Source organism: Thunnus maccoyii, chromosome 8 (genome assembly GCF_910596095.1).
Source record: "Thunnus maccoyii chromosome 8, fThuMac1.1, whole genome shotgun sequence".
In the NCBI taxonomy this organism is placed as follows: Eukaryota; Metazoa; Chordata; class Actinopteri; order Scombriformes; family Scombridae; genus Thunnus; species Thunnus maccoyii.
The window spans coordinates 21711029-21737731 of NC_056540.1; the positions used below are offsets into that span (position 1 = coordinate 21711029).

Sequence of the window (26703 nt, forward strand, 5' to 3'; positions counted from 1 at the left end):
CTCCCAAAGTGATGCTTCCCAGACCCCGGCCACATGTTACTATTCTGTGGACGCTCAGCGTAAAGATAAACTGAATTGCACAAATTTGTTTGGCCCCTGTTGCGGGAGTTCAGTCTGACTCTATCGCCTGCTCCCCCCCCCCCCCTCCAAAATACAATTGGGCCTGGTATGCAACTTCGTCAGCCACACAGGCATTTCAAAGCAAATAAGCTCCACCCTGCAGCTGAGGGAAAAGCAGGGGTGGTGTGTGTGTGTGTTTGTGTGTGTGTGTGTGTCTGGTGGGGGGATACTAAACATTGCCATCTCTTACTTGTCTACTGCTGCCAGCTCTTTGGTCTTTGGGAAAGAAGAGGGTGGGTCTGTGTGGCCCTGGGGTCTCCTTGTCCATTTAATCTTCAACCCAACATCGGCCCCTCCCGTACTTCAGCTTCGAAACCTGCCTTTGGGTATCAGGTTTTTGGGACACACCTCTACACACACACACACACACACACACACACACACACACACACACACACACACACACACTAACAAGCACCCAACCTTCAGTTTCCCTCCCCCGCTGCCTGTGATCACAGTAACTGCCCGAGGGTGAGCACAGAGGGGCTTCCAGAGCATCATTAGATGGGTGATCTCTTGTCCTTGTGTTTGTGTGTGTGTTTGCATTTGGAGAGAGGGTTCGTTCAGACCCTCCCCGCCCCAGCACCTCATGTGATCATAATATCAGCCCCCTGAGCCTTATGATCTAGGGTGGTGCGGCGAGGGGTGTCTCATTCCGGGAACAGAGACAGTTATGAAATGAGAGGCGTCAGGGATTAAATCAGAGTGAGCCGTGCAACGAGGTCCTCCTGACTATACGCTGGACTGCTGCTGTGCTCATTTAGGAGATCAGTTTAATATTATCCATGCTTATTTTCAACATATGTTCAACTTTTAAGCCTGAAATGAGAAGAGGGAGGCATGCAGACCAACACTTTTAATATTCCAGTGTCAGAACTGTGATATTTAAATTAAGTAAAGGCATTTAGAGTAAAAAGGAAAAATTAACTTTTTAATCCCTGCAGGAATACAATTATAGTGTCATTGAGTATTTAACGCAGTGCAAGCTATTTTTTGGCAAGCGCTGATAACTTTTTTTGCTTGGTCTTGACTTTCTTTGTGAGTTTATTAGAGGCTTGTAAGGCAGGAAAAAATTAACCAGAGATCTGAAACTTGTGGCTTTGTCCGCCTCAGGCGTCAGAACTAAACAAAGCGCGGATATCTTTGTCCTGCCTGAAACTGTTTGGCTCTGATATTATGTGGATGGTGAGTTTTACACATCACAGTTAGGCCTCAAAAACACTTGCTAACCTCTTGCACAAGGACTCTTCTCCGTGCTATATCTCTGCACCTCCCTGCCTCTTGTCTCTCAGTGAAATTAAACTGATCTAATATGTCTCCTGACCTTAGCTTCTATCTCTCTCTCTCTCTTTCTCTCCCAGGTGTGGATGCTCCAGGCGCAGCGGGACCCAGCCTCCTTGTCAGAGAGGGACGAGGCTGCTTCCACCTGGGCCACAGCGATCCTCTGAAACTTGGCTCGTGGTCTCTCTCTCTCAGCGCTAACTGCCCGGATAGAGAACGGGGAGGAACGACAGGAAGGCCATTTTGCAAGGTGAAACTGAGCTTCAGCCTGTCGGTGGCTCCGTCTGTGCAGAGAAGGAGCCAGAGTCGTCGCTGGGATATTTTAGGCTGCTCCCTGCCCTCTGAACTCCACCGCCATGACGACTGCAGTACAGCCTAGCGAACTGGTGTTTGAATTTGCCAGCAACGGGATGGACGAAATCAACCAGGTACGTATCACACTGGGGACACCACATTTGAAGCTTCTTTTAAAATCAAACTTTCTGTTGTTTTGTTGTTATCATGCAGAACTGGAGTCCTAGTCTATATTTTTAGTGGGAGTCCCAGTGGGAGTGTTTGACCATTCATCTTTTTCAACCAGATGTACTGTAGCTCTATGTGATAAATTTGATAAATGTTAAGACTTTTCATGGCAGGGCAAACAAAACCTGTGTAAACAGCATGGTCACTGCCAGCCGGTGATCTTTAACTCTGACAACATGTCGGAGAAGCAGGCAGGCGGAGGGTAGGATGGAGCCAGAGAGGTGATCTAGGGAGAGGAGTGTGGGCTGCTGGGAGCAAAGAAATGGAAAGATTGAAAAACCTGCAGTGAGGTTAGGGTGCGTGGGAGGGAAAAGGTGGGGCTTAGCCATGAATGTGTTTATGGCACAAAGGTTACTGTGTGATACGATGTGAACCTGTGCCTATGTGTTTTTTCATTGCCCGGTCAGGTGTGCAGTTATCTCATCCCCACACCTGTGTCTGAATCCTGTGGAGCAGGCTTGATTGTAAGTGTGGACGTATGTGTGTTAATGTGTACCGGTATCTGTATGTGTGTATCTAGAGTGACAAGTTGTCACTGGATCCCTGAATAGCACGGGTTCAGGCCTAACCTGACAGACCAGTTACAAGGTTGCTTGGAAAGAGACTGGATAATTCCACTAAAAGGTCTTGCATTGTTCCAGCGCTACAGTTTTGTTCTTTGCTGCACCCATTCAGCCTGTTATGCAAGCACTATGCCCCTATTTACTAAGTCCTGGAAATACCCCCCCAAAAGGAACAACACTGTAACCTACTACTGCAGTGGCCATTTTGTTTCTGCTGACTGTTGTAAAGATTTACTTTGGGCACAATAAGGCTGTAGGGGGTAGAGTGGGTTCTGTAATGATTAGCCTTGCTATATTGGTTTTTAAATCAATAAGGTGCCCCCTAAGGTGTATCATGTAATGCCGAATGATATTTTGTGATTTTCTACACAATCAGGTCTGTTCTGATCCATCAATGGGGTAGCCATAAACACGTCTTCCCTTAATTTTAAAAGAAATAACAAGTTGTTACATTTACAAGCTATTAAAAATAAAAGCATTTGGCTTCTAGGTAAACAACCTTTTTTAAATATGATAGTATCTAGTTTCCGTCACGCTACTGGCTGCTACACTCAAATATTGTGAATATTAGGTTGTTGAAAGTGTAAAGGCAGTTGGACACAATTGAGACTGAGCAGGTAAAGCAGAAGAGAGTTTGGTGTGGGAGGGGGGGGACAGCTTGCACAGATGCTGTTGCTTTCAAAGGCAGAATGGGGAACTCAGAAATGCAAATCAGTCTGATTCTTATCGCTCCTGTTTCCCCACTAGAAACACTATTCAAGTCAGCAAAGAGGAAGGAGCAGTTAAAACCTTTATGATGTTCAATATTATTTGCGTTACACGGAGGGTGCCTATTCTCCCGAGAGCCTAACCTTTTCACAGCTTTACACTCTCAACAATAACAGTTTATCTCCTCCATAGTTATCATCCTGTGCACTGCAATTTGTTTCTCAAACTGTCAAATCAACCCTCGGTTTACATGACAGTACAAGACTAGTTTGAAGGTGTTCCCAGTAAAAACAGAACCCAGTTAATATCAAAACAGCGACGGAGACAGCAGCTTCAGACGTCTCATGCTCTGTCAGCAAACTGTGTGGGATTCAGACTTTCTGCGTTTGACAGGGAGGGGGGTGGGAGGTGCTGCTGTTTCAGGAGCTTAGCAGACCAGTAGTCAAAATGTCTTCGTCTGCACACACACACACATACACACACACACACTTGACTGTATCTCAAGGACAGCAAGCATCAGTAAGTCCAGATGAGGAGATTTGTTAGCCTCACTGTCTTGCTATCTGATAGTATGTCTACCCAAGACTCCGTTTAATGGGAAACATTCTGAGTATGTCAGTGAGACATTGATAGTGTCTGTAGTCAAAGCAGAACTCAGGGTTCTTATTAGCCCCATGTGGCCTCATGGTTTTGCTGCTGAGATGACACAGGCTTTTTGTTGTTGATCTTCAAAGCTATGATAGGCGTCTCGCGGAGCCATCTTGCTCTAGACTCACAGACACCTACAGTATATACTAAACATACAATACTTGAACTTAAAAACAATCCTCGGGTAATTACTGCTGGTGCTGTGTAGGAGGTCTAACCATTTGTGTTCAAATAATGAGCCGGTCTGTTAGTTTCCTGGTTAAAGTGTAGCTGAAATAGGCTTGTAGCCATGGACTTCATTGCCCCCTTCTCCCACCCCCACGGCTCAAGGCCCAGACACCTGGTATGCCCCAGAGGTCCAAACCAACAATGGACACTTGTGCAAAGAGACAGATAAGCCTTTATTCATGCTCCTCTTACTGCACCTTTTCCCCATCCTTTTCCTCCTTTTAATCAGGTCATGACTGTAAGAATGTGGTCTGAATTGATCTACATTGTTTGGCTGGAATTTAAATGAATTACTGCATAACACACACAGACACATATTTAAGGAATAGCAACAGGCCACCAGTTAACATTTTCTTTTTATTAACTGTTGAGTGTTTTGAATGTGAGAGTTTTATGATACATCTCAGTTGCCTGTAGTTTAGTAGACAACGCAAATTCTCCTGTTAGTGCAGATTGGCAGCACTGTAAGTTACATCATGGTATTTAGGAAATGCATCGGGTATGCATACATGCAGTTTTGGTTTGAACAAATAATAAATCTAGAAACCATTCCTTAAACACCCCACACTCCCTAAGGCATATTTCTTTATTTACATACACATGATGGTAATAGAAATAATTTCACTACATTCTTGAAGTGTAGTCTGCTGCCATCTCCTGGTGGTTAGTTGTTTTCATCTGAATCAAAATACCTTAAATGACCTATTAACGTAAAACAAATGTCATGATTATGGTATAAAAACCAATAAATCCTGCACACTTTGCATGTTTTTAATGGTAATGGTATTTTGCTGTGATTTGGGAGAAGTCAAAGACAAATTTCCACCGAGCTGGACAATAAAGTCAATCAATCACACTGTTGATCACTTGTACCCACTTTATTAATGACTTTTTGGTCTTTAGACCTTCATCAGGTAAAGAGTTGAACTTAGTCCAGCAGCCTTTCTGGAGTATAAGAACTTTGTAGTGACTGTTACCTGATGATTGAGTTTAATTGATGCCAAGTTCTTATTCACATCTTCTATCTTCTATTATGTCGAAGTGGTGTTTTTTCATATGCTTTGAAGTAAACAAATGGACAGCTGTCACTTAAGGTTTCTGAAACCAGAAAACATGAAAATAAGAGTATTTCAGAGGACCATATGACTCACTTATTCAGAGGACTGAGTTAGTCCCCGCATCTCTCCCAATGACACGATCCAAGTGCCCAGTGAGCACTCTTGACATAGTTTGTGTTTGAGGAGCTTTCAGTCATGTTGGGCTTCTTAAGTCGCTCTCAGTGGTTTGGCTCAAATTCTGGTATTTCCCTCTGTCCCCCTGCGCCTTCATGTTTTAGGCTGTGCCATGCCTGAAATGAGACGGCAAGGTTAGAATTCCCAGAGCAAATTTTGGACACGGTGAAACGGGGTACTTGCCTGGAATTCATGATTAATCCATTAACATTCATTTGGGCTTATATAATATCTGAACATAAGATTAACTTCTCAGGAGAAGTAGGCCAAATCAAACAGCTGGCGCCTGTCTTCTTCAGTAGGTCCCTGTGGACCGCTGCAGCACCACAGAAATGAGCTCTCCTCCATGCTACGTGCCTCCACATTAGCTGAAATTGAGTATGAATCTACAATATTTTACAAGGCAATAAAAATAAGAGACCAAGTGAGGTTATAACATTAATCTGCTGTCACCAGGGGTTTTCATATTGTATTTATGATGTGTAGTGGAGGAATTAATGGTGTTTTTATTGCATATACACACGCATATGCACAAAGACAGTCAGTCCCCTTCCTCCCAGACATACTGTGGCTCCTATGTTACAACATCTTATACCATCTTTTTACCTCTCTCTGCTCTCTGTTCAGCTGGACGACCCGTCAGTATTCCCAGCAGTGATTGTTGAGCAAGTGCCTGCGGCCGATCTGCTGCAGGTCTACTCAGGCCTCGAGTCCGACGAGGTGACCAACGGCATCATGGTGGACACCACCCTCCATGTGGTGGAGGCACCTTCCATCTTGGTGGGAGGGGTGGGCCTCTCAGGTAAAAATATTTTACTTTGTTATGATTTTAAGATAATCATTCAGCTCAAATATATCAATTCCAATCAATTGCTACCATAACCTACTTTCACCTGAACATGCAAAATTGTGAAATTTGTCTACAGAGGACAACATTTCCAATAATAAATTAATAAAGAACAAGTAATTACTTGTGTTTGAATGGAGCTCTTCTTTCATTTTTATTTTGCTTATATTTAGTACCAAATTACATTATTCCTTTAAATTATTTTGAAATTGTGGACTAGTAAAATAAATCCTTACCCACATCTACAGTATTTAAAAGATGTGTTAGCCTGCATTTTTTTTGCCATTCAGGACCCCACTTCCCAAATTGTATATATTCCTACATTAATATTACTTGCACAATTAACCTAGCAACAGAAATGTCTTGTTTGTGCAACCTTAACTTGGTACAAATAAAACTGATCCTGATGTTACCTTTAAATTAATGCTCATGGACAAAAAGGACAAAAGGACAAAAGAGCCTGGTAGTCATACTAGTAGTAGTAGTAGTAGTAGTAGTAGTTGTAGTCATACTAGTCATTATACAGTCATTATATAATAACAAAACAGGTAAAACAAACTTACCTACAGGGACCTAATGTTGAATTTGCTTTTTGTCTGGTTGGTAGAAACAACAGTCTCAGGTGCAGAGGACAGCATGGAGACGAACGAAGCTGCAGCGGCTCTTCTGAACATGGAGTCGCCAAACAACATCTTGGATGAGAAGCGCATGAGTAAGATATTTTGCATTGTTAATATTCTACCATGTCCATAATGGTGAAAAATATTTCAATTATAATCTATCATTGATCATATTTAGGGAATGAGACACACACATTCTTATCATATTGGGTATTTTTTGCATTTATTTGACAGTTCTCACTATAGAGAAAAAATGGGGAAAGAGCAAGAGGGTTGACATGCAATTAAGTCCCTCGCCAGAACTGGGGACATTACTACATGGTATATGTCTTAGATGACAAGGCCTCCGAGATGCTTCATGAGACTCATTTTTACGGTGTGCTCATGCTTTGTCTGTATTTCTGTTTCTTTGGTTTATGTTTAGTCCACACCTACGGCACTCTGCTGGAGTCAGACTTGACATACGCCCCTCTGAGGCCTGATCAGTTGGACAACGGTGCCCTTGACATGTCGCTAGATGAGGACACTTCATCCATGGACGAGATTCCCCAAAAGTGTCCCTTGAAACCTCAGAAAAAAAACAAAGGTAAGACTCTCATTCTTCTCCTCCTTGTTAGAACATAAGAATGATATTTTCTACTAAAATTTCAGTGTTGTAGGTAATTGGATGATTTCACTGTGACCTTCCACCTTATAATACACTACCCCTCAATTTGAATCACAGTGCGGAAGCCGCGGGCGGTGCGTCCCTGCTCTCCTATCACCACCCCTAACCTGCCACTCAGGAAGAAGAGCAAAGAGGGCAAAGGTAAGCCTCACTAACTAGTGCGCTTCTCTGTAATGAGCCAATAAAAATCAAGGTCTCTCCTCCTATTGTGTATGCTCCGTTTCCTCCTGTGGAGTGTGAAAACAGCAGTCCTCAACCCCTGCAATCCAGTGGGGTTGAATCTGGGCAAGTTAATGGATGAGGGGATCTCAGAGTGCTGTGTTTCACAGGGAAACAGAAGTGATTGCAGGCTTGAGGGCACATTGATGCTCCACCGATAGAAGCAGACTAGAGCTGCTCGATGCGAACCCTCATTGCACCATACAGTGTGACACAAAGAGGAAGGGGCTGGGGACAAGTTCAGCTGCACACATATACATCACCCTGTCATGGTGTCTGGGATTCAAGTGACTATTGGGAGCGTTGCTGTTTTTAACCACTTCTGGCCAAAGCATCTCACAAATTAGAGTAATATACTTCCAGGCTTGGTATAATTAATTCTATTCCAAGGCACTCACACACACAAATGATACAGTAGCTATAAGGATAGAGTAGTTTCTACTATAACCCCATAGTTGCCATATAACATTTTTAAGTAAAACTCTAAAATAGAAAATTAATTATAGATGTCTATGGCACAGCTCCAAGGTCTCACCATGAATGTCTGATGTGCTTTAATGTTAAAAACATCTTAATTTATTCCCCCCCCCAATTTTCAGGCAACACCATCTACCTGTGGGAATTCCTTCTGGCTTTACTGCAGGATAAAAACACCTGTCCCAAATACATCAAGTGGACACAGCGGGAGAAAGGCATCTTTAAACTGGTGGACTCCAAAGCAGTTTCAAAGCTTTGGGGTAAACACAAGAACAAGCCTGACATGAACTATGAGACTATGGGAAGAGCTCTCAGGTAAAAGGAACATACTGTCGAGCACCAAAAGCTTTAACCTAATTTCCCAAAGCGTTGCATTTAGCGTTGAACCTTGCAGACGTGCTTCCATAGATATGTTCATAATAAGACACTATTAAATTTAACATACATTAAATTTGAATGATGATAATGTCTTTAATGTGTTAAGCAGCACCGTATCTACTTTCTCCTATAGGTACTACTATCAAAGGGGTATCCTGGCTAAAGTGGAGGGGCAGCGGCTGGTCTACCAGTTCAAGGAGATGCCAGCTGATTTGGTGGTGATTGAGGATGAAGACACAGGCTCTGATGGTAATGCCGCCTACGGGAACCAAAGGGCTACCAACGGGCGGTCTATGGTCCGTGGAGGATCCAAAGGGCACGGCAGGGCTCACGGTCACCACCAAGTGTCAGTGAGGCAGATGAAGAAAGAGCCTAATGATGAATGTCTGTACCAAGAAGCCAATGGTGGGCAGACCGAGCATCTTCTTCAGTCTGTCCATGTGTTGCAGGCCAACCAGGGGTCGGCTCAAGATCCGGCACAAGCTATGAGGTAAGAGGCTGACAAGAGGAGCACATGGTTTGAACTACATATTATTATATTACTGCACACACTATTAGCAGTTTGCTACACTGCACAGAACCTCAGACGTCTTTTGAGCAGGACTGTTGCACAGTAGGTGATTGTGATAAATCAGTGAATGTATATCTATATCTATCTATCTATCTAACATTTGTTTTGTGATTAAGAGTGCATGGAGACTTGTTAGCAAGTGATCAGAAAAGTCAAACTGCTAAAGAACCAAAAATAATGGATAAATAGTTAAAACGTCCAGCTGCAGTTCAAGTGGTAGTTGTAGAAAACAGACCTGACCAATAAATATCAACAATTTAAATATCACTATTTCTTGAAAAAATACTGTATCAGTATCCATTTTTATATAAATAATATGTGTCAAATAACATCCAGTTTAAAACCAATTTCGATGAACACATTAAAAGCATGACATGTGGTGTTGATGAAGGGGTACTTGACCTCATCTGATAGGGCGATGGGAAAAAACACTTTCATTTCTTCTCAGCTGCTTTAGGATCTTCCAAACCCACACACACACATACACACACACACAAACACACACTTACATGAACTTGGTGCTCATACATGTGGACTCCAGTCGACTCGCTGTCAGCCTTATTAATGGCTGTGACATCTTGAGATCTATTATCTGTGAAGTCAGCTTTTCAGAAATTGAGATGAACTGTTTGATTAAACCATTGATGTACTGGAGGTGGACACTGCATAATATAATCCAATCCTACCTTTGGGAAGCTTATAACATTCGATTTTTGTTGAAACTATGTCAGCGAGGTGTTGGCCAAACTCCTTCATACTCTTTGTTGTGTCCGCTGTTTGTATTATCAGTGTACTATCAGTCATTTGGCTCTTTCAGAGCTGTTAAACTGCAGCTGGGAAACAAGGAGAATAATGGTTTCTGCAGTTTGACTGACAATGCCGTTTGTTATATTAACAAGGGCATTAGTTCTGCTGTTTAGGATCATAGCTGTGCGCTGGGTAACTTTCTCAACAGGGTTCCATTAAAAAATAATCCTTGTCTATATTTGCTGAGATACAAACTGAATATTCAAGCACAGCAGCTCTGTGAGAGAAGATGAAGAAACATGAGTGCATATTCTGTTTTGCAGTTCTCTAAACCGTTCAGTTTTGTCTTTTCAGAACCATCAGTGCACCTATGGTCCTGACATCTCCTGGTTCTCTTCAATCTGTGCCCCTCACCGCTGTTCTGGCCAACGGGGACTCCAGCCACTCCTCCCCCCCTCGGGTTATACTCCACACCATGCCCTCCACCACTGCAGGTGGTAAGGATGTGCTCACCATCCAGACCGCATCTCTAGCAGGTGGAGCCAACGGCCTGCAGGACGGCCTCCCCCAGCAGCTCCTGGTCACCAGCCTGGGCTCTTCTGCTGTCTCCTCCTCCACCTCCTCCTGCTGCACTTCCCCTCCAGGAGCCACTAATTCCACTGCTTCCAACCTCAACGGCCTCCCCCGCCTGGTCACCATCAACACGACCTGCGGACAGACCATGGTGGCCCAGCAGCCCGGCACTGTAATCGCCACCGTGCTCAAATCCAGCGACCTCTCCGGGCTGCAGATCAAAGAGGAGATGCTGGACCCCAGCTACTTCCAGTCGATGGTGAATGGTGATCCATCGCTGGCGGCAAATACATTTGAGAAGGAAGAGATGGAGGAAGGGGAAGCTGAGCTGCAGTATAGGACTGTGATTATTGATACCAGTCAAAGCCAGGGCCAGGACGCTGGAAGTGAAACTATAATTAATGGACATTCCTCCCAGAGCAGCAGCCCCAGTGAAGGTCTGACCCCTGTGGAGGAGCTGGAGGTGCGTGGGGAGATGTCCCTGCAGCCTGAGCAGGGAATCAAAGGCCTGCAGGAGCTGCCACTCTCTGTCCAACTGCCTGCAAACTTTATCCAGATTAAGACAGAGCCTGCGGAGGCCTAAGGCTGCAGGACTCTTCTTCACAAGCTGAACCAAAAACAACAATTAAATCCATTTTGACCACAGACTTTTTCTTTTCCTAACACAGTGATCTGATCAAAGGTCAGAGTGAGGGATCTAGCAGCACGTTGCTCTTAAAGGTTGGTCAGTTCAGCCTCAGGATTTATTGTTTACTCACATATTCTGTGACCATGTGCCTAATTTTAAAAAATTCAAGGGATTTTGTTTTGTTTTTCTAAGAAGTCACTTTTCAGATTTGGGATTATCCTCTGTAGACATGAACCCCAATACACAAAGATACACAAACACACAGAGCAAATGCACACATATATAGATCAACCTTCCCCTCTAGGAGAACAGCCATTGGATAAACCAGGGATCCCTGTCTACCAAATGTGCCAGTTAGTTATTTTCTTACCTTACATCTCATTGGACTTGTATGTTTAAAGAGGCAACAAAGATGCAACAAACCAAAACCGGGGACTGAATGCCAAATGGTGCAATGAAATCAGACTTCTGAGAACGTGCAGAGTGTGTGTTTGTGTGTGTTTCCAAAACCGCATACAGGTTCCTGTTCCCATGGATGAGGGATGGATGCCGCGTCACCGTGTCCAATCTGGTGAAAAAACCCCACACATCTCAGAGTTTAATTGAAGAGTGCCTTACAGGAAGTTCAAACAACTCAAGACTCTTTCTTGGAAATGTCTGGAAAAAAGATGAAAAATGGACTAAATGGCTTTTCAGACTTTCAGACTTTTAAGAACTTATTGCTCATTTATTTTCATATAAAGAAAAAAAAAGTATGCATTCCCTCTCTATTACTCCTGGCCTTAAAACACTGTGTTACTATGGAAATGGGCATTTTCTGTTCACCAAGGACAGTCCAACATCAAAACTGTTTGTAGAGCTACAGACCGGAGGCACAGCAACATAGGGAGGCACAAATGGAGAGAAAGAAAATGCAGGATAAAATAGATTTTATCAGCCCCTGCGACAGAAGCTTGTATGTCCAAGGTTTAAGTCCTGTTTATATGAAATGGAATATATATGGAGTTATATATGTATACATATAATATACAAGTGAGATTCAATTTTAAGGCCACAGCGGATTTATTTATTTTGTGAATTTCTAAATTCTGTATAAAAAGGCACATTTGTCTTCTATATACATGTGTAAACATGAGGGAAAATACAAAGAATATGAGCATAAATACCAGGAAGCTTATTTGGCAGTTGTTTTTTTAAGACCAGCATTTTTCATTTGTATAGCCTTCCATATAATCAGCTTTGGTATTTTCTTGAGTTTTGGACTTGAGTGCTCAGTGCAGCATCATTATTCCAATGTTTTATTCTCTTACATCCTATTGTAGATATCCTCTGTTGTGTGTTTGAGTGAATGTGTTTTGGTTCTCCCTTTCCAGCGGACATACCTCTTTACCTTTTTCAACAGTCAGGCAGTCGGGGCTATGCTTTCAAGATATTATGTTCTGTGTACTGCTTTAAGAATAAGTATCAAGTGTATCAATCAGGATGTCTTTGAAATCATATATCAAATTTCTTTGTTTCTTTAGTTATTTGGTACAAAGGTGTACCTCTCCTCTCCTCTCCTCTCCTCTCCTCTCCTCTCCTCCCCTCTCCTCTCCTCTCCTCTCCTCTCCTCTCCTCTCCTCTCCTCTCCTTGCCTGCTCTCGGGCCGGTCGTGTCTGTGCCTTCTTTATTTGTGGTCCCACTTTGTTAAGGATCTCTCAGGCCAGCCATCCGATTGGCCCCCTCGGTCCTTCCTGCCGAGGATGAAGCCATATTGATCCAGAGTGGTATCACAGCTAAATTGGTTGTATTTTCCCCTGGACCGTAGCTGCAGAGTGAGGACATTCAGACATACTGACCTCCATCTGCACTAGCACCTAAGGATAAGAGTTGAATGCTGCTTTTTACAACCCCACATCAGCTGAGGGGCTCTGGGTCTGCAAAGACACTCTGAATGTATACTTGTTTTAGTACATGCTTATGCAAATTTACGACAATCAATTATTACACTGGGTTACATTTGCATTAAAATCTGGTAGTCTTTGCTGCTTTTTTGTTGTTGTATATATTCCTGTATCTGCACTGTTGTCTGTGAGATGTTGAGGTATGTCCACTGCTTATGTTTTGTTGCTTCTATGGGTTGTCCACAGCTTCCCTAATTCTGAATATACAATAGATTTTTAAGAAAAGTCAATGTATTAATTAAAACTAAATCTTCCTCCATTGAATATGTTCTTTTTTTTTTTGTTGCAGACAAAGTGGGTTTGAAATTGTGAAGCGCAGCAGATACATAAATGTCACGCAAGACATTGAAAAATTAAACAGCAAACAAAATTAAACTTGGAAACAAATAGTTGGCAAGGGGTTACTAAGTCAATTAATTTCTACTGTCGAGATAATGAAACTGAAGCGTTTTCGCCTCAGAAATTCAAAGTCATATTGTTGGGCTGTTGCAGCTTTGGGGGACATTCGACCACATGGCATTTGAAGAGAAAGAAAAAGCTAGTGTAGGAAACTGGATTGGAGCCATTAGCAGGCCAGAGACTGATTGGACTGTACTTAAGAGCACTGCTTCTCCAGTTGCTGTGGGTGGATGAATACATTAGCATGTGACATGCCCAGAGCTGAAGACAGCCGAGTCTGTCACCACAGCTTGCCGAGTGAAGTGCGTGTGTGTGCATTTAGGCTGTGGTTGGCGAGTGGAAGGGTTACACTGACTTGGATTGATTCTGTTAGAGCATGTGTTATGTTGATGTGTGTGTTCGTATGTGTGTGTGTGTGCATTGTGGGATTGATTGTGTGTGTGTGTGTGTGTGTGTGTGTGTGTGTGTGTGTTCAGGGTGTTGAGGAAGCTGTCTGGCAGCGGGGCTTGCCTACTGTGCCTAGCTCTGTCTACACCCACATGCACAGCTGGGTACCACACAATCCATCAATCTTGCCATAGGGTTAACACATGCGCGCGCGCACACACACACACACACACACACAGAGGAAAAAACAGAGCTAGAAGTTCAGTGACAGCCACTGCCACCGCTACAACCTCCTTTACTCCAGCAAACGCCTTCCCGAGCCTTTTGCAGATGGGAAAATTGTTTGAAATGAGTCAGAAATCATCATGCAAGCTACACATTGAGCAACAAACAACCCTCCATTACATCTAAACAGACACTTTGCTTTTTCTGTTCAGCGGTTCATCGATCGCCTGCCATATGGTAAGCGGAGGTTGTTATGGATTACTAAAATAATGAAAGGCTACTAGCAGCCATTACGTCTGTGCTATTCCTTTGGTTAGTGAGTCAGAGACCCTGAAGATGGAGCGAGAGCCGTGTCCTGGGAGAGGAGGACTATTTCTGTGTCGCCTGCAGCCACTGACACAGTGCGAGTGTTTACTGCTGTGCCATGCTGCCTCTCACAGTGGGAGCAGTTGAAGGATGACGGCTGACATTATTGTGCCTCCAGCCTGTAGCAGGAACGGTACAGGGAGAGCTTATTTAACCATCAGGTTACCAGACTGACTGCAACATTACAGAGGAAAGGAGTTGGCTGCAGTCTCATGGCCATTGTAGCTGTATACAGTCTTTTAACTTGACAACCTGCAGACAAGGTTAGATTTAAAATAAAGCACTCTGAAATCTGAGTTTTCTTATGAAAGCAAGAGTAAATGGTACAGAATGGTTTTAAAGTGCAAAAAAAAGAAAATGAGAAAAACAACGTCTGGTTTGGAGATGCTGTCTCTGGAAGCAGTACACCTCTCTACACACAAGATGGCACTGGTAATACATGTGTCCTCAGCAGAGCCTGAGTCTCAGTCTGCAGTGGAGAGAACTATTCCTTCAGGTCACTAATCTAAATACAGACACTCCTCATACATTGGTTTTCACTCTCCTCCGCCCTAGAATAGCAACTCATGGATCTAAACGAACGAACGGTTATTTGAAATGTAAATAAGCAGCTGGGAGTGAAGTTTCCCTGCATTTTTGATAAGTAACAAAAGGAATTAATTCACTTGTGAGCGTCAAAGATAGTGGCCATTCCTCGGGCCAGGTAGGCAAAATCCTTTGAACTGCGCCAACCTGGTAGATGCTCAGTATCTCTGTTTATCCTGCAGAGCAGTCGATCTTGTTTCCTCTCCTCATCAAAACAGTGATAAACAACTGCTGGAAGGGGGTTTTCCTAGACAGTGTATAAAATGCATGAGAAAATTGTGCGGGGCTTCATTTGAGATGATATATTCTTTCATTCTGTCTGCGAGGGAAGAGCTCACTGTCGTAGACTCACAGATTTGCCTCATATCTAATGAAGACAGTATTGAGCCACTTCACACATGATGGGAATGCAAATCAACCTCTATTTATATAGACGTTTAAATATTATTAAAAAACATTTTTTTTGCAGGCTAAACTCCACAGAGTTGGTATTGTTTACCTGCCCTCTTTACATATTTGGAGTAGTTTTTAAATTCTATTAAACAATCCTTTCAATAAGCTAAATTATTTGCTGAATATCACATTATGTACATCACATATTATATTATATAAACACTAAGTGCAAACATCTTCAGAAGCTATTGATTTGTGCTGGAGATTTGTTTCAACCAGATGCTTTCAATGATGTCTGGAGATTCATGCAACACTTGTTACTGTACTGTATGCAGTTTTTAGCATGCATCAACTGTAGTGTGATCATTTATTTACATTATCTCCTCCATCCAAGCATCTTTCTGGGCCTCTTTAACTCCATGATGATTTTTAATTGTGAGATGTCTGCACTTTAAAAGCTTGACTTTCATGGTTAATATTGGACTTTTGTCCCAACGGGCATGAGGAGCTCTCAGGGAGCCAGCTGTAATATCTGTATCAGCCTCTCCAGTCAGGGTGAGCCATCCCATTCAAAACGACTCTCAGGGCTTCCATGGCAATTTACTCTCACGACTACACAAAAGAGTCCTCCGAGTCCTCAGAGACCTTGCCAGATAGACAACAACTAACAGCATCTTACGAAAAAATAACACTTTACACTATTCCCCAACATTGTGAGTGGCGAAGCTCTATAAGAACAACAAAACCACCAGCCGCAGCAGCCGCATAATGCTGAATACATCCGTTTTAATAAACACTTGACTATTTGATGTGATGAGTGGCGAATAGTGAGAAATGAATTATATAAACACTGATTTTATGAACTTTTCAGAACTGCCTCTGGGGCTTTGCGGTACACTTGTCAGTTTATTTGAAGTATGTTTGCAATTATTGCATTTGTTAACTCATGCCACTATTTTTTTACTTGACACGTTGCTTTGGGCCATTGACATTATTGATTTAAAAATAACAATATGGTTGCAGTCTGAACTCGTTTATGAGCATATCCATAAAACATTTACATACAGTAATATGTTTTGCCCTCTTTTTCACAAAATCATTTTCACTGCCAATTATTATTGATATCACTGACATTATTATCACAGTGAGCCAACATGAGTCAACAGCCAGATTTACTTACCAAGTGAGAGGCTGTTATATTACTGTAAACAAAGCACTGTTTTGCATTTAATACACAGGAGAGTTTCAGGAGATAAAACTGAGAAAATAACACCGTATTTGTCTATTTTTTTCTTGTCATAATACTTTTAATTTGATGCTTAATGTTTTTGCTAATGAACAATGGAACTAATGGTTAGAATGAGATCTGTCTATTATATGGATTCTTTCAAACCCACACCAGTTTTCACACAAACACCCTGGGGTATTAAGCTTCTTTCAAGGAAATCACATTGTTTCATATTATAGGACAACTGAGATTATTCATACAATGAAATTTTAATTGGAAGAAATCAGGAAAGAGATAAGAAATACACACAAGACTTCAAAGCAAACTGTGACAACAGTGAGTGCTCCGCGTTTTTGTCTCTCTGTTTAACTTGTGAATATCCCACATAGCTTGAATACTCTTGGGCATTTATGCACCTTGTTATTTTGATGACAGAACATCAATTACAAATGCCTATCTTGCTTGCTTATCTCTTAGTTGCAGAGAGTTATTTCAGCTTGACAGATTGAGATGTGGTGTTACAGATTAAATCGCCTCAGCAAAGAAGAGACTGTTTGAACAGTTGCACTATTTAAAGCATTTTGTGGATTGCAACAACAGTGAAAACAATGGAGGATAACACAACAGTAACTACATCAAAATGGACAGCTGGGGTCTTTAATTATACTGCACTTCCTTAGCATGACACAGAAACAGAGAAAAGGATTTGCTGAAATACATGAAGACAATCAGGAAACGCTTGATGCCTGGACTTTGTCCTTTCTGTGAACATATTGCATAAAGTGTTCTGCATCTGGAGTCTTTATATATTTTAGTTTAGTTTTAGATCATTTCTAACACATTGTGCATCTAAGAAGTGCTGAATGACCAAAGCAAGATTGTTTATTGTGTCACTGTGATGATGTTGACTTCATTATTTGGAGATCTTATGGTTTGGTTTTTATCTGCTATATTTGTCATATAAGAAATAATAAAACATGATCTTAAAAAAACAGAGAAAAACAGAGAAAAGATATATAGTTAAATATATAATGAGATAGCACCACTTAAAGGTTATACATATTGTTGTTGTACTGTATGTACATTTTATACACTACAGTATATAGGTCAACTCTGTTGAACCTATAAAATAAAATAAAAAAAGAATGCATAGAAAAGTAAGGACAGACAGTCCTGAAGTATATTTTAGAAAAGATTTGATATTGGTGAAATCTTCCAAACTAAATTGTACTCATTGCACAGGGTCAAATTGCAGAGATACCAAATGGGTAGATAAACAAAGAAAACTAGACAGCAGTAAATGGCTGATGCATTTTAAGAAAGAATCAAAATGCTCCAAACACCATTTAGACTGTTTATACTGACTAATACTCAATGGGGCAAATTTCAGATTGGATAATAATTGTGTGCAATGGACTGCTTTGCTCTCACAAGTGGTCTGGAAAATTTATCATAAGGGAATTTGCACCTATGATGACATGAACAGTTTTGCTCCCAGACAGCACCAGCTCTCATCAAATCCTCCCCAGCATACGGGCGATCCACCAGTTGCAGGGCATGACAATCTGACAGATGACCCGACCTCCTTGGTAATAGTATGGCCACGGGTTGAAACCACCCAGGGGCTCGTGGTAGCGCCGGCAGAAGCGGTAACCACGGCGACAGTGCTGGCAGCAGTAGCCGTTGTCATCCAGACGATTATCCAGCTCGATTCCGACGTCTCTCTGCAGAGGACACAAGGTTGGGCAGGGTTACAATCACACACATGACAAATGCCGGTCCTCCCAAGGCAAGGACAGAGGAAGAAGAAGAAGAAGAGGAGGCGTGAATTGATGAGCTTGCTCCACTTGTAGGTCAGAAGAATATATGTAAAAACCAAACAAGAGTGAAAAGATCAAAATTGATGTCTGAGAAAATGCAAAGTTGTACCATGCTTGATGACCGTGACAAAGAGATCAAGATAGCGGTGAGAATGAGCTAGCTTGATATAAGCTCCAGGAGAATAAAACATGATATAATACCCTTGACCTTTCTATTATGCCATGAGATAGCAGTACTGTCAGCTGCGCAACGCTCCATCTCTGATTCCAGTATTCACAGCCTCTCTACCGGTGCTATCTTCAATCAAAGGGACTCTAACGTTGGTAGTTACCGGCATAATTACACTATTTCTTTCATCTCTGACCTCTTAACTCCCTCGACTGAAGCCCACACTGTGCACCAAAATGGCTACTCCTCCTCCAATAGAGCATTCAAATTAGAGCTCCCCACGTCTTGGCGGCCTCACTCTGACCTTGACTTTAAGTGCATGGCACATTCCTAAAGCAATTAGCAGAGTAATGATCGCCTAACAAGGATTCTTTCATTTGCTCTTGCTGGCTGCCTCTGAATTTATAGAGGGGCCAAATGAAACCCAAACGAAAGGTAAATTGGGTAGAATTAATGGTCCTTGGATTTTTCCATTGTGCTGGTTGGTTCATGCCCTCATAGACTCGTAGGGGCTGAGTGCCATGCCTTTGATCAAGAGCAACTCCAAATGGGGTTCGGAGAAGTGCCACTTAACTCACCACGCGAGTTGAGGCAGCAACTGCCCTCAGTATGCAGTATCATATGACCACATTTCAATCTCTTTTAGTAAATGAATCCTCAGAGACGATCTGGCGCTGTCTCGTTAAACTACTCGGATCCAGGAGTCAACGGGCCTTGCGCTGACTTCGCATTCAGAACAAACTGGAATAATTCTTTGCAAGTGCTTACAATGACTCAGCTACATGCAATAATGCAGAACAAAACACATCCACTGCTGGGAATAGAAAATGTGTGGGAATTGTTTAAGAGGACAGGACCCGTAGGAACACATGGCTGAGTCCCTCTAGTCCCCTGCTACATTAAGAATGGGAATTCATGGTTTTCTTGCATCTACTCCGTAAGTCAGTGGGTAGTCGATCACACTGGTTTACACACATTTTATGTTTTTTTCTCTTCTGTAGCAGTCAGCGGACTATAATTGCATAACACAAAATTCCTCACAAGCATGACTCAGAAAAAAAAAGCAAGCATTTGATGTGAGCTATGATAAATTGAGTAAAATTACACACTCATGAAACATTCTTATAACACACAGAAAGGGTGGGACAGATGATATCTAGGATGAGTTTGATTTATTACTATGACAAGTGCAGGTAGGCTTCTAATGATTTATTGTTTCAGTCAAGTTTCAGGTCATCAGCTTCCAGGCAACAATCTGTTATGGAAACAACACGAAAGCTGTCAATGGACCAACGATAATCTTATCTGCTCCTCACAGCCCAAACTGGGATGTTACGAAATCGGGAGCTCCAGCTGAGAAAATGAAGGAAATATTTTATTCAAATGATGCGGCTTTTATCAAAACAAACAGCCAATAGGCAGCATTGTACCTTAAAGACAATTAATCAGAGCTATCCTTTTAAAACGGAGGGTACATATTAATCACTCTGGCTTTGAGTTGCCGTCTCCAGTGGGATGCTGCAGTGATAAGAATGGTTCACCTTGGGAAATCTGAGGCAGTCACTCACAAACAAGCAGCATTAATGAAGAGTAAAAGCCATTACCCCCTTGCTGCATCTGATTTCATCACACTCTCAGGCTCGCAAATACACATGCAAACACATTCACACACACTCTCGCACACGGGCACCTCTGTGCATAATGTGAGGCACTGGATATGAATTAGTCTGCAGAGTAGCAAACTGCGTCAGTCATTCAATAAGATGTAACGAATCAAAGCACGACTCCTCTAATCTCCACACTTGGTGGTGTTATTTCACACACACTGATCACCGCTCTTCATGAGCTTGAAGCACATGCCTGGATGTGTTATTAAATCTCATAGCAGAGCTCATCACATTCATTCTAGGATCAAAACAGCAGAGATAACATTTCTGTTTCATACCCTGCTTTGTATTTGAAAAGGGTTTTCACACAGGACAGTGCAACGTACGAAATGCTTTGCCGCTTGTCCTGATCTCAGATTTTCATCTCACTGTGCTCTACAGTGAGGTGGAATGACAGTGAAATCGGATGTAATTGAATAAGGAGATAGTCATGTATTTCAGTAAACTCTGCCGGTTTACCTAAGTGATAAGGAGCTTTAGCTTCAGTGTGAAGATTCCTCTGGAGGCACAAACAGCTCCTGCATTCATGTATTTGAATTCCTTCAGCTTTTTTTTTTTTTTGCTCTGTTATGCATGAACAGGCATCTAGTCAGACCTGGAACATGGCTTTCAGAAGTTTGTAAGGAGGATGCACACCACGGTGCAAGTTCAACACACAATACAAACACTCAGACACAGGGAGAAACACACACCAAATATTTTTATATGTGTATGTATGTAAGCCTTTTCTAAACTGAGGTCAATTCAATTTGGAAACCCATCCTTGCTATATGGGTCAAGGACAGTGGAACCATTCCTTCAGCCTTGTCAGATGGTAGTTATTCAGTTTGAAATTTCCAGGGCCACACGCTGCACTCTGACATGGCAGCCATGGCAAAGGTCAGCTTCATATATCTGCCAGCCTCTGTCACAAGGACTCAAACAATTATTCTGCTTTACAAACGCGCACCGTGGGGAGAGGCGGCACTGAAATTCAGATTTATGAAACGCAGATGAGGGGCCATGGCAGATGAAGTGAATGCCTGTTTTTTCCGTCCCCGTGTGTGCATGTGTGTGTGTGTGAGTGTGATAGATAAAAGGATGTAGGTACAAAGAGAAATAGTGCAGCAGTAGCAGCAGACTGTGTGTGTGCTTGGTTGAAGGTGTTTTCTGACTGTGTGCACATTTACATGAGCTGTGGCTCTGGATGAAGCAAAAAAAAAAAAGGTTTGGCTCACACATGTGGCATCCCACTGGCATGAGCGGGAGTTCAGTCTCCCAATTACAGACTGCTGCCTGCCCTCTGCTTGGTCACAAAGCCCTTTGTTATCGCTGGACCCACAAACAGAGCCTGGATGTGCTGCTGGAATGGATTGCAGTGGTGTGCATTACTCAGCTGATAGAGGCAGAACGTTTCAAAAGGAGAGCCGAGTTTTTCATCCCCTGGTATGTTTTAATTGCATAGCACTGCATCTCCTGCCGCAGACGATGAGGGAGAAGACAGAGAAGCCGGGCGAAATTGAGGAGTTGAGCAGGAGGTGTTTCTGGGACGGGCCTGATAAATGTCAACATTATAGGATGTCTCATTTCTCTGCGTGTCTCTCACCATTTCTTACAGCTCTGAGGAGGAGACAGAGCTTGAGTCATTATCCTTGAATTTAGCTTTAGTGGCTATTCACCTGTAAGTGCTGAATGTGTGAGTGTGTGCATGTGTGTCAGATATCTACCCTGTGTATGTGCTTGGTATCTTTTGTGTGCAACTGCAGTTTTTTGTGCATAATTCCTGCGTAATATATTCCAGCATATGATTCTCCCTCAGAGTCAGGGATAATTAATCATACAGCATTGAGTGGTTTACATGCAGTACACCAAAATATGCCACTTGGCCTTTCCATTCATTTTATATGATTTGATAATTAAAGCATTATTAATAAATGTAACTGATCTGTGCAGCAATGAGTGACCTTGAGAGTGCTCCTTTGTACAGCGCTTTCCACTGCCGCAGAAAAAAGGAAGTGAAAAAAGGCACTAACAGGCGCTGTAGGCACAAGTTGCTGCCTTTGAAAGGCTGGATATTCCTCTCAATTAATGGAGAGACATTAAGGGAGTCTTCAATGAACTGGCCTTACTTAAACAGATATATAGAGCAATTGCTATGCCCTCTGGTGCACAAAGTCAGTTTTAACATCAATTAGTGAGCGATTTATATGCAGAAAGAGTCGAGGCAGAGTTAGAGCTGATTGAAGTGGCTCTACTGTATCTTGTGGTGTGGTCCTCGGTTGACGTGCTGCAGAGGAGCCCACTTACATAGTCGTTTACGGGTACGTGGTCCAGGACATCGCGGGCAAAACGTTGACCTGTGACCTCTGCGTCGGGCGTGTCGACATTTTCTTCCTCGCGGAGGTCAGAATCTTAATACACGAGAGAGATAGGAAAGAGAGAACATGTTAATATACTTGCAAGAGTTTTTTTTAATTGTTTGAAGTAAAATGAGAAAGTTCTTGGATTAAATGTTGGCTTGTACACTGTTTTCTCAGTGGCATGATGTTAATTACTAACATTCGAGAGAAATCTGCAAGATTTCATTCCAAGCTTTTTCATGCTTGTGTCAAACAATGGTGTTGCTGTTGTGATAGTAACACTCGAATCATTTTCCACAGATCCTAGCTAGTAACGCCTACACATCATTGTGAGAAACATCTCAAAAATATCAAATTGCCAATGACCATCGGCAGTGATGGAATGTAACTAACTAAGTACATTTACTGAAGTACTCCACCTAAGTACAGTTTTGAGGTACATATACTCACTTTATTTTAGTATATCCATTTAATGCTACTTCTACTCCACTACATTTCAGAGAGAAATATTTTACTTTTTACTCCACTACATTTATCTGATTGCTGGAGTTACTTTGTAGATTAACATTTTACATACTGCACACACTGCAAGTAGTTTTTTGTCTATTCTCTCCAGAACAAGGTAGCACTCTATAGTTAAAAAACAGGAAAAAGATGAAGCTTTTGTAACTTTTTGATGACTGAATGTCTTCATTTCATGAAACAAGTGAAAAACGGTGAGTTAAATTCAACCTGTATTAATAGAATTCAACAAGTTTTATGAATTTTCTAGAATAAGGGGACATAAATAATTCATATTTTAGATGAGATGAGATTTTAGATGAAGATTTGTTTGCAGTGTGAAATATACAAAGCTCCACCTTAACCAGCCAACATTAAAATGCTGCTTACATGTACATCCATAGATGATAGTAATCCAACAATATGTTACACATTGTATATTCTCTCACTTTTTGCACACATTTTGCTAATAATACTTCTGCAATATTGAGTAAAACTTTTACTTGTCATAGTGTGTTTTCACACTGAGGTATTAATAGTTTCAGCTAAGTAAAGGATCTGAATATTTCTTCCACCAGTGATCATCTGTCTCTCAACTTTCCAAACACACAGAATAGCCTGGGCCGGCTGCTCATATGGTTGGGAAATCATGCGGTCTGTACAGACATCCATATGGCCTGCGGGGATGCCCTCCAGTGAGAGTGTTAATAGTCTGCATTTAGAGGCAGAGATGCCCCCTGCTCTCACCGCTCAGGGGGGAGGGATGGATCCAGTGGATGGGCAGCTCCTGGCAAATCTCCCAGATCTTGGAGTCGAAGAGGAATGCTGGGTTAACGATGGGCTCCTCAGCAGGAACCCACACTTGGGAGTCCTCCACCTTCATATCCATGGCCTCAGTTTCATCCACCTGCTAGGAAACACACACAAACACACACATATAGCACGTCAAAGCTTGCAAAAATGTCCCACAAAATATGGTCCTGCATTTACTAATTGATTGATTGAATTTATTGTCCACCTCAGTGAAAAGGCACAGCAAAATACACACACTACACATAATGCAACACCATAGCACAATAGTGCAAGAAAGGCATGTAGCAGCAGGTAGGTTATATAAATAATACCAGAGAGCAGATCTTGTAAAATAACAAGTGTTCCCTGATGCAGTCATTCTGTGTTTAATGCCTGTATGGTAAAAGGAATAAAAGACTTCTTGTATATTTTCCGGCTGGCCCTTGGGGCCCCGAATCGACGGCCAGACGGGAGCAGCTCAAACTCTGAGTGCTGAGTTTAATGGGAAGAGAAGCAGAGGGTCAGCGGCTGTGCTGCGCCCCCGGAAGCACCCTTCCCCCGGAAGCGCCCTCCTCCCGTGGGCCACACAGCAGCTAGAGCCTCATCGTTTTATCTATCACCTTTCTGTCCACAGTGAGGGCGGCAACTTCCTGACTCTGAACTCCCACTGCCCTGACTCCCTCCTTTTTCTCTCCCTCATCCTCCTCTCAAGCCTCGGGTACGCTCTTTCTATTATACATCATTGAAATTCACAGACAGTGATGATTTGACTTTTAAATGACTTTAGAAGTGGTCTTCATTACTCTGAGTGTGGCTGCAATATTGTTTAATGTGACAGACACAATAAAGCCTTGCATTCTCCTCCCTCCCCCTCTACCCCCCTTCCCCTCTTCCCTCCCCCTCCACCACAATGCTTCGCTTGGCACCCAACACTATCAGTGGGCTTAATTTGTTGATACTGTAGTTCATGAGCTGTAAAGTAAACTATTATTGCTTAATGATAGGGACTACATGTCAGTGTTGTCTAATAGAGACATATGAAGGGGATTTGGTAATGCTCTCCCCTAACAGTGCAGATATTTATTTTCTTCATGTATATGTAAATACACACACAAACAAACCCCTCTTCCCATTCCCTTGTTAATTAGCAACCCAGAACAGAAAAACAGTTCACTTGACAAATGTTTTTACAAGGTGATTTTCTCCCAGTCTAAAGCTTAATTGCACATTAGTTAAGCTTGACGTAGAATCCTGGGGCTATAGTAGGAGCAAGAATCATTTATACTGGGTCATGCCCCCCTCCCTCCTGTTCACCCCTGTCACTCTCGCTTGAATTAAAATTTGCTTTTGCTTCTTGTTTGTCATCAAGCGACACAGTGGTGACCTGCAGTGGGGGTAACCCCCCCCTCCCAAAACAAAGTTAAGCATATTCTGTCACATTAAAGATTGTGTTTGGGCAAGGGAGGTGTTTAGCCAAGCTTTTGACACACTTGCCCTCACTTTTAAGTGCCGGCCAGTAGATTAATGTTGACTCGGAGGACTGGTGCAGCTGGTGGTGGTACAGTGGAGGGGGTGCTCTGGCGTTGAGCTGGCCACAGAAATTAAAATCAAACTGGAGGAACACAAACAGCTCTCTCTAATTGGACCTCTTAACCACTGAAGCCAAGTGAGTCTTCTCTGGAAAGTAAATGGAGGTCACGACACGGGGCTCACAACATGACTTTGACTTCACAGTTGAGAAACGACTCCAATAACTTGTAGGAGAGAGCGCCTGGGGGGAAGTGGTAAAGGTCAGCATTTTAGCATGGGCAAGGATTTCTAAATGCCAGTTGACAAGCACAAAGACAACATGATTACAGTCCTCCAGTTTATACACACATTTGAAAGTCTTTTCCATTTTGCTATTGACAAATGATATATTATTAGGACACAAGCAACTTTTTATCAAGTATTGGACCTTGGGAATGATGGTAATTTGTTTTGTGCAGCCTGCTCCTGGTGTATGTATAATTTCCGCCTACAGTGCACAACTTAATTATACACCAGTTGTGCTGTAGTTAATGAATTTACCCTCTCCTGCCATTGTGTCCCGAAGGGGGACACCCGTCTATATGACACATTGTTTAAAGTGTTGCTGTGTTCACTGGAGATCAACAAAGATTTTCTCATAGTACCCAATAGCATTACCACACATATTTTTTGTTAATGTTGTGTACCAGGTGATGAATTTTAGTTCACACTCCTATGCAAGCAATTTAGTCAACTGGCACTTACTATAGGATAGATTCATAGATTTTCAAGTCTGTCTTAAAACAGTAATTAGGTGCCACAATGAACACTGAAATAGGTTTTTCTTGTTGTAATAATTCCTCCCGTTCATACTGGCCACTTAGAGATTCTTTCCAAATGTACTTATAATGGGAGTGATGGGGGACAAAATCTACAATCCGTGTATTTAAAGGTTTATCTGAAACTAATATGAAGCTTCAGTCATCAATTAAGTCAATATCTTTCAGAATCACTGTCTGGTTAGAGCCAAAGTCCCATTTTTGGTCACTATCCTTCCACTGCAGCTCAACAGGGAAACACAAAGAGGGAATTTTATACTAAAAATGATCTTCAGATAAAATTTTAAATTTACTTTTGCACAAAACAAGGACTGTGGATTTTGTCCCCCATAACTTACACTGTAAGCACATTTGAAGGGGATCTTCTAATGGTCAGTATGCACAGGAGGAATGATTACACCAAGAAAAATGTGTGTCAGTGCTCATTTGGGAACCTGACTATTGTTTTAAGACAGACTTTAAAAATGGCAAACCTATCCTTTAAGGGCACAAATGGTCACGACACACCAGTA

At 42.2% G+C, this 26703-nt stretch overlaps 2 protein-coding genes across 4 annotated transcripts in view; one reads left to right on the forward strand and one right to left on the reverse strand.

Annotated features, from left to right (window-relative positions):
* elf1 (E74-like ETS transcription factor 1) overlaps positions 1 to 13232 on the forward strand; it is a 40974-nt gene extending 27742 nt beyond the window's left edge. For 2 of the 3 annotated variants that reach the window (XM_042418081.1, XM_042418082.1), the window contains exons 2-10: positions 1482 to 1829; positions 2331 to 2387; positions 5930 to 6104; positions 6757 to 6861; positions 7194 to 7355; positions 7494 to 7577; positions 8255 to 8447; positions 8644 to 9000; positions 10183 to 13232. In XM_042418081.1, coding sequence (XP_042274015.1) covers positions 1758 to 1829; positions 2331 to 2387; positions 5930 to 6104; positions 6757 to 6861; positions 7194 to 7355; positions 7494 to 7577; positions 8255 to 8447; positions 8644 to 9000; positions 10183 to 10984 — 2007 coding nt within the window. In that variant the 5' untranslated portion in view covers positions 1482 to 1757 and the 3' untranslated portion in view covers positions 10985 to 13232. The remainder of the gene's footprint in view (positions 1 to 1481; positions 1830 to 2330; positions 2388 to 5929; positions 6105 to 6756; positions 6862 to 7193; positions 7356 to 7493; positions 7578 to 8254; positions 8448 to 8643; positions 9001 to 10182) is intronic. The other variant, XM_042418083.1, reaches the window with a different exon arrangement.
* Positions 13233 to 16869: 3637 nt separating this feature from the next.
* Positions 16870 to 26703, reverse strand: part of tnmd (tenomodulin) — a 62922-nt gene continuing 53088 nt past the window's right edge. The window contains exons 5-7 of the mRNA XM_042419277.1: positions 23799 to 23961; positions 22498 to 22601; positions 16870 to 18279 (exon numbers count right to left, since the gene is read on the reverse strand). Of these exons, the coding sequence (XP_042275211.1) occupies positions 18070 to 18279; positions 22498 to 22601; positions 23799 to 23961 (477 nt within the window). The 3' untranslated portion in view covers positions 16870 to 18069. The remainder of the gene's footprint in view (positions 18280 to 22497; positions 22602 to 23798; positions 23962 to 26703) is intronic.